The 11,278-nt window shown below is 43.2% G+C and overlaps 1 protein-coding gene across 1 annotated transcript; it reads right to left on the bottom strand.

Moving 5' to 3' along the window:
- Positions 1 to 642: 642 nt before the first annotated feature.
- Positions 643 to 10,290, bottom strand: ZCCHC9 (zinc finger CCHC-type containing 9). Its single transcript, XM_056539502.1, has 5 exons — positions 9,959 to 10,290; positions 8,087 to 8,237; positions 7,276 to 7,368; positions 1,775 to 1,843; positions 643 to 800 (listed from the first exon to the last, which is right to left on the bottom strand). Exons 1-5 carry the CDS (start codon positions 10,229 to 10,231, stop codon positions 685 to 687), a joined length of 702 nt encoding a protein of 233 aa, XP_056395477.1. The 5' UTR covers positions 10,232 to 10,290; the 3' UTR covers positions 643 to 684.
- Positions 10,291 to 11,278: the final 988 nt, after the last annotated feature.

The raw sequence follows: 11,278 nt of genomic DNA, 5'->3' as shown, positions 1-11,278 counted from the left end.
GTTTGCTATGGGGATTTGCTTCTACACCGGACAGTTCCCGAGACAGGTGTCATCAGAGAACACTCAGACAGAAAAGAACAACTCAACTTCAGCAGCTCATAAGTAGTGAAAGGATTAAGATTGTTTTATAGAAGTAATTTACAAATCTGTTTAAGTTTCTGGAGCCAGTTGATATATATAAAAAAAAGTTTTTTCCTGGATAACCCTTTTAAGGAGTACTCTGCTTTGTAAAAAAATGTTTTGAATGCTTAGAGCTGGCACCGGGAGCACGTGACATCATAGCGAACCCCCCCATGATGGCACATTAAGCCCATAGACTTGCATTGAGGGGGTGTGATGTCATGAGGGGCGGGGCTATGACATCACGAGCTCCCAGCGCCGGCTCTAAGCATTCGGAACATTTTGTTCCAAATGCTGAGCAGCGGAGTAACCCTTTCAGATACAAAGATAACATAGTATCCTACAGATATGTACAGTGTTGCAGTTAAGAGTCTGAAAGCTTAGGTAGGTCCAAGTCAGTGTTATTTGGTGTTTGCAATCCACAATGCTTATCACATACACACAGCCAGACATCCAAGTGTGGCAAATACAGACTGTGATATTGTCACAACAACCTATATTTGCTGGTTTTACAACATGTCCTTTTGTACTGCAATTCATTTATTTTCCTGGATGACCACACTGTCAAAACGTGACAATTTTGGGAACTTTGGTTGGTACTTTTTTCACTTTTGCCTGTACTGGAACATCTTCATGATCTGCACTCATACCGCTTGACCATCTGCTGACTGTCATTTGGGCTAAGAGAAGAAAAAAAAAAAAAAAGTAAACATAAAAAACAAGAAAACAGGTCATATCACAAACCATGTGAATAGTGGTTCAATTAAAAGCATGATATATCAGGCTGGAAGTACTGATGGCTGCAGCAGCAGGCCCTATCATGTGTAGTGATGCAATGGAAACACAAAAACTCCAGCTTCCAAAAGGATATTTAAAAGGCAAAAATGTATTATATCTCAAAACATAAAACAACAAATGTCATAACACTAAAAACAATGTTTTGAGCTAGTATATTCGTCCTTAAAAGGGTACTCATCTGGCCAGCATGGAACTAAATGTTCTGAACGCTGTTTCCGCCCTGCGGGGGTTGGCCAGGCCCCCCTCATGACATCACGACCACACACCCTCAATGAAACTCTATGGGAGGGGGCATAACGACTGTCACGCCCGCTTCCATAGACTTGCAATGAGGGGGTAAGAACGTGATGAGGGGGGTGTGGCCCCTGCAGCGTGAAAACAGCTTTTGGAACATTTAGGGGGCCTTCTTAAGAAATTTTGCATGGGGACCCATAAGCCTCTTGACACAAGTAGGTAATATTATTGCCAAAATAAAACTTATACTACATATGGATATCCTTTAAAGATGTAAAAAGTAAAACATTTGTACTCAAAAGGTTCCCACTGCTTCCTACTAGTCTTAGGACCAACATTTGTGATACATAGAAAAAACAAGAGTGCAAGTATATGGCAGTGAAGTACCTATTGTTCCATTTTATCTACAGTATGTGCAGCATAATGCATGTTTGATGTAACTAGAGACAACAAACATGGCAAGGAAACAGCCGAATTTGTCACACTTTGCATTACAAATCTCCCCTATTGGCAATAAATGAACCAAAGCCATCCTCACGGTGTCACCATGTCTGTAAGTCACTATGTATCAATTATATAAGGAATCATTCATATCAAGGCACCTGCAGTTATCTGGTCTCACCTGATGTTTTATGTTCTGGACAGTCTTTCTGAAAATGCTCAACAGAACCACAGATCCTACATCCTCCACCTATAATGGAAGACAAGCAGTGTTATATGACGGTTGTGCATTTCCCTATTGCAAGATGAAAACACTCAAAACAGACTTTCCACTGCGGATTTGTGGGTAGTAATCCATAGTCTATTACAGTACTGAACCACCATTCAACAAATCTCATTCACACTGGAAAAAAAATCTGCATGGAACCTGACCTGCAGAATAGTATTTGAAATCCGCAGCATGTTGCTTTATGTTGCAAATACACTGCTCCTTTTAAGTGCACAGCACAATGCTGTCCCCACTTGCTAAGCACGTAGATAAAAAAGAAAAGAAAAAGCTAAAAAGTTGCACAAATGTGTGACAATAAAAAACTGAAGTTTACTTTTATTGACCCCACCCCACAGACACCACAGCAACAGGCGGGCTCTTCTCGGCTGTCTGCAGCAGATTTTCCACAGTGGAATTTACGCTGCGGAAAATCCGTCGCAGTGCCAACTGACTTCAATGGGGCTTGCGGCGGATTTTCCGCAGCGTAAATTCCGCAGCGGAAAATCTGCTGCGGACAGTCGAGAAAAGCCCGCCCCTTTTCAAATCCGCCTGTGTAAACGTACACTAAAAGGCATTTTCCAGGAACTCACATTAAACACACCAGAACCCATACCACTGACAACACTTAAAGGAAAACTGTCAGCCAGTTCACCCACACTAAACCCAATACACTGGGAGATAGTGTGGGTGAACAGAAGTCCATACAGGGGTCACTTGTCTGCCTCCACTGGCCGCTGAGTTATGCCCTGGTAAAGTTCCGCTGTTTGTCCCCAGCATAGAGCTTTCAAGGCGGGGCCCCTGCCAGCCGTGTGCTCTGCCGCGTCCTAAGCCCGCCCCCTCACTTAGCATATTCATTATCTTAGCATAATCACGCCTTCTGTCTGCAGAGCGCATGCAATTAAGTTTTTACCCAGCTCTCACATCCTGATGAAGTGAGAGCTGTGCATCAGGAGAGACACTCTGTGCAGCATAATTGCGCATGCGCCAGTCCCTCACTACACCCGACTTCCAGGTAGCGTGGGACCGGCGCATTGGCGGTTACGCTGCACAGAGCGGCTCTCGAGGTACAGCTCTCACGTCATCAGGACGTGAGAGCTGGGTAAAAACTTCAGTGCATGCACTCTGCAGACAGAGCGCTGCTCTCAGGAGGCGTGTGACTCCACGTCACTAGGACGTGGAGTTCAAGATAATCATTATGCTAAGAAAGGGGGCAGGCTTAGGACGCAGCAGAGGCACATGGCCAGCGGGGGCCCCGCCTTGAAAGCGCAATGCTAGGGACAAACAGCGGGACTTTACCGGGGCATAACTCCGCGGCCAGTGGAGGCAGACAAGTGACCCCTGTTCACCCACACTATATCACAGTGTATTGGGTTTAGTGTGGGTGAACTGGCTGACCGTTTTCCTTTAAGTACCTGTGTGGGTGTCTAGTAGAGCGAAGCATCAGTAACAGCCAGCCACAAGGACATGGGAATGCTGTGGATCCAAAGTGATAAACCACTGACATTCTATTAATGGTGTACTCAATTTTTTTATTTTTTTTTTAAAGCAAACAACCACCTGCTAGAGCTGCAAAATAAAACATACCTCCCCTTACGCTCCAGTGCTTGTGTACACCTACTTTGTTAACACGATTCCCCAGTTCGGCTGACAACGTTCCAAACAAACTGCAGCAAATGCTGTAGTTTGCTTGAAAAGTCATCAGGAGAAGTAAACAGAGACACCAGGGCAGACTGGAGCACTAGGTTTGGAGCAGGCAAGGTGAGTATACTTTCTTTTGTTAGCAAAAAAATTGAATCATTTTAAATACCAGAAAAGTAATAGTAAATGCACAAATGGTGACATAGGCTTTACAATCAGGATTCTGTCAAAAAAAAAAAAAAAAAAAAAAAAAGTACTCTAAAGTGTACCTCAACTTTGATGCAACTTCTACCATGTTAGGGTATGTTCACACTAGGGATCGACCGATATCGTTTTTTTTTTTAGGGCGGATACCGATAATCGTTGGAGGTTAGGGCCGATAGTCGATAACTTATACCGATATTCCGGTCTAAAAGTTATCGGCTATTTATCCCCCCGCGACACCGCTGCAGATCATTGATTTATGTGACCGAAAAAGACTTTCCTCAAGGGCTCAAAATAGAATAATAATATTATATAGGTAGGATAGGGGATTTATTATTCACTAAAAAGAGCAACTAAAACAACAACCTACAGGTATGGAAGACCACACAACAAAATGGTGAATATACCCCAGTTAGAAGTAACTTATGACAAGTATGATCATGTATAAAAATGATTTTATTGAAATATATAGTTTAAAAAATACATATATGTATATCTGAAATCACAGAATCAATTCATAAAAGGTAGTATAAAAATAAAGGATATATATAAAAGTATAAGTATAAAAGTATAAGGTGGATACTGGGGTGAGAGAGCCTGTATGCCAATAAAATAGATAAAGAGATAAAAAAGTTCTTTGAGAAGTCACGATGCTAGTAGTGAGCTGCAATTAATGGTTATAAATAAGTAAATTGATAATAATAAATAAATTAATATCTACAGGGGTTGCATGCACAAGGTGAGGGAAAGAAAGGGGGGGGGGAAGGGCGTTGTGCAAGATATGTGCAAACAAAATGTGCAATACTTGTGGAATTAAATACCACGCAATGGCCGGTGAGGACACAAATATATGTGATGGAATTATTAATTAATAATCAAGGCAGAAAACAAATAAGTAAAACATAACACTCAAGTGAGTTACAACAAGTGCAAAAAATTAACTGTGCAAATGAAGTGGACAAGGACCTGAACATGCAACCCAAAAAAAGGAGAATAATATCACCTGGGTCACACAGTATGGTGCTAACAATAGGCAATAACAACCAACAGGCAAATAGCAGCAATAATATGGATAGCAGCAGATAGATAGCAGCAAGTTTGAGTAGTGACTAGCAGCAAAGAGTGATATACAGAGAAAAAAACATTTGGTATAGGCTGGCACAGGACTCACCCCAGTCCACCTCCACAATTCCGACGCGTTTCGCCGGAAGCGGCTTTGTCAAGGAGTGAGGTGGACTGGGATAGCCTCGCTATAAGTAGTATATGTGTGCCAATGGGGAGTGAGGAACGCACCTGTTACGAGACACTGGGTGATGTAAACCGGAAGTAGCGTCAGGTCACATGAGCGGATCAGGTCATGTAAATGAGACCGGGATCTCGCGAGAGGAGGGCCGTGTAAGCCGTCCTCGCCTGGGGTACACTACTGCGCATGTTTGCCGGCTCAACTCCCATACAGGGAGCCGGAAACGCGCAAGGATGGAGCTATTGGCGCAGGCCACACAAACATGGCCGTATGCTATGATATTGCGCATGTGTGCCGGACCTGGTCCCTAGAGGCAAAAATGCCTGTGGCCTCACTAAGATGGCTAAATGCCGATAATGAACTAAGGGAATGAAGTGATGTGTAAAAAATTATTGACAAATAATACTTAATGAGGGGAAATTGTAGGATCTAAATTGGATCGACCATATGGGTCCTGTGCCAGCCTATACCAAACGTTTTTTTCTCTGTATATCACTCTTTGCTGCTAGTCACTACTCAAACTTGCTGCTATCTATCTGCTGCTATCCATATTATTGCTGCTATTTGCCTGTTGGTTGTTATTGCCTATTGTTAGCACCATACTGTGTGACCCAGGTGATATTATTCTCCTTTTTTTGGGTTGCATGTTCAGGTCCTTGTCCACTTCATTTGCACGGTTAATTTTTTGCACTTGTTGTAACTCACTTGAGTGTTATGTTTTACTTATTTGTTTTCTGCCTTGCGTGGTATTTAATTCCACAAGTATTGCACATTTTGTTTGCACATATCTTGCACGACGCCCTTCCCCCCCTTTCTTCCCCTCACCTTGTGCATGCAACCCCTGTAGATATTAATTTATTTATTATTATCAATTTACTTATTTATAACCATTAATTGCAGCTCACTACTAGCATCGTGACTTCTCAAAGAACTTTTTTATCTCTTTATTTTATTGGCATACAGGCTCTCTCACCCCAGTATCCACCTTATACTTTTATACTTATACTTTTATATATATCCTTTATTTTTATACTACCTTTTATGAATTGATTCTGTGATTTCAGATATACATATATGTATTTTTTAAACTATATATTTCAATAAAATCATTTTTATACATGATCATACTTGTCATAAGTTACTTCTAACTGGGGTATATTCACCATTTTGTTGTGTGGTCTTCCACACCTGTAGGTTGTTGTTTTAGATCATTGATTTAGTGGCTTTTGAGGTGCCATAGGCCGCTGCCGCCACCCGCTTCTCTCCCCCTGCCTGTCCGGGGGTCCTGAGTCCTATCACCGCCACTGCCGCGCCGCGGCCCCCACCGCCCCATTGCCTCCCCCATCCCCAGTTTTATAATTTCCTGTTCCCGGGGTCCACTTTAAATCTGGCTGAGCTGTCACTGTGCACACTGACGGTGACGTCACGTAGCGCACGTCACTCGTCATTGCGCACAGCGTAACGCAGGATGCAGCAGGAGCCAGAAGTAGCATGGGCCCCGAGAACAGGTAATTATAAAACCGTGGATGGGGGAGGCCATAGGGCCGGGACGGTGCGGCGGGTCAGGGGGGGCGCTGTCGCGCGCGATGGGGGGGGGGGGGGGGGGGGCTGTCGCGCACGATGGGGGCGGTGCGGGGGGGGGGGGGGGGGGGGGGCGGGTCATTATCGGCAAGGTAATTGCCGATACCAATAATGCCCAAAATCGAGATTATCGGCCAATAATATCGGCCAAACCGATAATCGGTCGATCCCTAGTTCACACTGAGGAATTGGAGAGGAATTTCCACAAGTAATTCTGCTCGCTTTTTCCTTTCCAATTCATTCAGCAGTGAAAATCCCCATAGAGCTGTGCAGAATTTCTGCCCCTCAGTTCACACTGAGGAATTTCCTCAAGCAGAATTCTGAAGAGGAAGTCTGTTCCACTTGAAGAACGAACATGTTCTTTCTTTCAGGCGGAATCAGCGTCGTTCTCCCATAGAGATCAATGTTATTTATTTATTTTTTTTAGTCAGAAGCATTTCCACGCGGAATTGGCGCGAAATTTCCGCATAAAAAAAAAAAATAATTTTATGAATAGAAATACTTGATACTCCTCCTCCGCATGAAACCTGCATTTCCGCGTGGAATTCCGTGCCAATCCCGCGCGAAATCTCTGAGAAAAAGTAACAATATTTTGAGGCAGAAAATTTCTGCTTGATTTCCGCCCCAATTCCTCAGTGTGAACTTTAGAGAGAAATGCTTTGTACCTCCATTTCAGGAATCAGTTGGGAGACTTTAAAATATATTTTATCCTAGTATTCCAAATGGTACAGTATACAGTATAACCTACCTTCTGCATAGAGGCCTTTGGGATTGTCTGGACATGATCTTGACAAGTGACCCATCTCTCCACATATAAAACATTTGGCATATGGAAACTCTCCTGAAAACAGACAAACAAAGATGTCACTAACTCCATAGATGTACTGCAGGCTTGATGGCAATAATAGTGTTGTGCGCACCACTCATCTTGCTATCGGCCTAATGCAGTGTTTCCCAACCAGGATGCCTCCAGCTGTTGCAAAACTACAACTCCCAGCATGCCCGGACAGCCTTTGGCTGTCCGGGCATGCTGGGAGTTGTAGTTTTGCAACAGCTGGAGGCACCCTGGCTGGGAAACACTGGCCTAATGCCATATTTCAAGAGCTGAAAGACCAATGTACACTAACCAGACCCATATTTTATCCTCTAACGGGGCAAGAAATGCTTCAATAATAAAAGAGGCAAAATTACAGCTCAGAATATCAAGGTATACACAAAGGGATGGTTGGAAATCTGCAATACTTCTGACTGACATTATGCAGAAACAGCATTCACCTAAGAAAGGAAATTCTGGCACTTGCGTACACGGCATTGAATTCTTCTTTATTGTATCATAGCAAGCATGGCTGGAAGTGTTGCAGCTCTAGCTATTGAGACAGGCCTATGCTAGAGGAGTAACGTCACGCCACGCTTGTTATGATACAATAAAGAGTTAATTGTAAATTAAGCGAGTGTCAGGCTTTCCTTTCTTCTGAGAATATCAAGGTAAACATGCTCATCCCTAGCCATACTGTCATATCTACTAGTAAGCTACATATAGAAATAATTCTCACAGGTACCGAGTGCAGGATCCACTTTGGCTCTGCATTTATTCATTTCATGTTCCGTGGATCCACAACGAAAACATATTCCTGTTCCCATCTCCTGACATCTCAGCGCTTCTGAACAGTCGGCCATGCCATGACCAGGTTTTCGGCAGTGGAAGCAGACCTGTGAGAGAGAAAAGGTAGACTTATCAACTGTATTGTGTGCTCACATCTCCACAGCAGTTCACATTATATATATATCTCTATATCTCTCTATCTATCTATATATAGGACTCTAAGGGCCTGTCCACACTGCTGAATTTGTGTCATGGAAATCCTCTTGCAGCAGTGTCCCATTGTTTAAACCCCTTAACGACCTGGGGTTTTTCTGTTTCTGCACTTTCATTTTTTCCTCCTTACCTTTAAAAAAAATCATAACTCTTTTGCACTATTTTGCACCTAAAAAATCCACATGGCTTATTTTTTGCACCACCAATTCTACTTTGTAATGACGTCAGACATCTTACCCAAAAATCTAAAAGCAAAACAGAAAAAAAAATCATTGTGCAACAAAATTGAAGAAAAAAAAACAACACAATTTTGTAACTTTTGGGGGCTTCTGTTTCTACGCAGTGAATTTTTCGGTAAAAATGACACCTTCTCTTTATTCTGTAGGTCCATACGATTAAAATGATCCCCTACTTATATAGGTTTGATTTTGTCGTACTTCTGGAAAAAATCATAACTACATGCAGGAAAATGTATGTTTAAAAATGTCATCTTCTGACCCCTATAACTTTCTTAATTTTTCCGAGTACAGGGCGGTATGAGGGCTCATTTTTTGCGCCGTGATCTGAAGTTTTTAGCGGTACCATTTATGTATTGATTGGACTTTTTGATCGCTTTTTATTCATTTTTTCATGATACAGAAGACGAGCAAAAATACCCTATTTTGGACTTTGGAATTTGTTTGCACATACGCCATTGACCGTGCGGATTAACGATATATTACAATTCGGACATTTCCACATACGGCGATGCCACGTGTTTATTTTTATTTACACACTATTGCCGCATCTACATGTTTCGCTGCACCTGCGGCTTTCTCAAGAGGCAATAGTGGCAATGAGATTTTAAGGGTGGTCCAGGGATCTGAACTTTCTAGACACTTAAACTCTATCCACACGACGGGGATAACTGATCGCTGAGGTCTCCGACTGCTAGGACCCCCCGTGATCTCCTGTAGGGCACAGCGGATGCATAAATAGCCAGGGTCCTGTACAGGAGATCACAGGGATCCCAGTGCTTCCGTGATCAGACACTTATTCCCAACCTTTGATAATGTCTAAGAAGTTCAGTTTATGGAGTCCACCTTTAAACCAAATCACACCTACTGTAGCACTGCTGTAATCTTTGCTGTGCACAATTCCCATGTGGAGAAGTGCACTTATCCTAAAGGGGGGCTCTAATTTGATACATTCCCCACCTTCTAGACTATAATATGATCTCCTAAAGCAGTGTTTCCCAACCAGGGTGCCTCCAGCTGTTGCAAAACTACAACTCCCAGCATGCCCGGACAGCCGTTGGCTGTCCGGGCATGCTGGGAGTTGTAGTTTTGCAACAGCTGGAGGCACCCTGGTTGGGAAACACTGTCCTAAAGGATCAGTTGGGATCTGTGGGGAAACTTGGCAGCAAACGTTCAAGAACACAGCAGCGCCACCACAGGGGACATTAGGAATTACACATGAATGTAGTGTCTGTATAAGGCAGGACCGGGCGGGTCCTCCAGCACTCAGCCTCTCTATGATCTGTTATGTCCGAGCTCTGAGGTTCCTGTACAGAGGACTCTATGGTATATAGAATGCAGGGATCTGGGCTGGACCCGGGGGTTTCTCTTTCTCTCACCATGTTGTTCTTCTTGTTGTTCTGCCTCCTCAGCCTCCTTCCCTCACTGCGCTGCTCCTTCCTCTCTTGCTCCCCCTGTATCGCCCTGAACCCGTTGACGTCTTCATTCACATAGGCCGCCTTCTTTTTCTTCTTGGGGGGCGCCCTCTCTGCAGTAGGGGGTCCCCTCTTGGCCGGTCCGCTCCGGTGTAGCTCTTCCCATGGGGTGGCCTCACACACCTTCCGGTTCCGAGCAGCCGCCTGGTTCTGCCCCGGCCGGGCCCAGCGAGTCATGGCAACGTACAGCACCCGAACAGCTAACAAGCATGAACGACCCGGATGTTGTATCACTGCTGAACCGGAAGGACTAAACGGTGCTAAACGTTATTTGGCGGCCATCTTTGTTACTGGAATATAATAAAATATACAGACCCACACAAGGCAGTGCCCAGAGGCCGTGTCTGTAGTTGAGGGATCCGCTTTATGGGCTGTAGATATGCTCATAGATGTGTATTATTAAAAGAAGCTGTGGCTATATATACAGAGACAACTACAAATTTAGGTTTGCTCCTGTATATTACATATAAAGCACATTGGTTAAAGGGGTACTCCGGTGAAAACCTTTTTTCTTTTAAATCAACTGGTGGTAGAAAGTTAAACATATTTGTAAAGTACTTCTATTAAAAAATCTTAAGCCTTCCAGTACTTATTAGCTGCTGAATGCTACAGAGGAAATTCCTTTCTTTTTGGAACACTGATGACATCACGAACACAGTGCTCTCTGCTGACATCTCTGTCCATTTTAGCAACCATGCATAGCAGATGTATGCTAAGGGCAGCATGGTGGCTCAGTGGTTAGCACTACTTCCTTGCAGTGCTGGGGACTTGGGTTCAAATTCCACTAAGGACAACAATAAATGAAGCGTTATTATTATTATAATAACGTCAGCAGAGAGAACTGTGGTTGTGATGTCATCAGAGAGCATTCCAAAAAGAAAATAATTTCCTCTGTAGTATTCAGCTGTTAATAAGTACAGGAAGGATTAAGATTTTTTAATAGAAGTAATTTACAAATATGTTTAACTTTCTGCCACCAGTTGAATTAAAAGAAAAAAGGTTTTCCCGGAGTACTCCTTTAAACTCCTGGCCTTTAATGGGCACTGTTAGATCCAAAAACGATTTATGTGTTGTTACTGACGAAAATTAAGGACCTTTTGTAATATGGTTGTTTTAAATAAAATAAAAAAAATTCCTACTGGGACACTAATCAGTCCTGCAACTGCATCAGCTTGTACATGAGTCATGGACAAGAGATAACTCATGGACAAGGCTGCATGAGCA

This window comes from Hyla sarda, chromosome 1 (assembly GCF_029499605.1).
Source record: "Hyla sarda isolate aHylSar1 chromosome 1, aHylSar1.hap1, whole genome shotgun sequence".
NCBI lineage: Eukaryota > Metazoa > Chordata > Amphibia > Anura > Hylidae > Hyla > Hyla sarda.
Note: the sequence above shows the minus strand (reverse complement) of the source record. Positions and strands in the feature narration are given on the sequence as shown.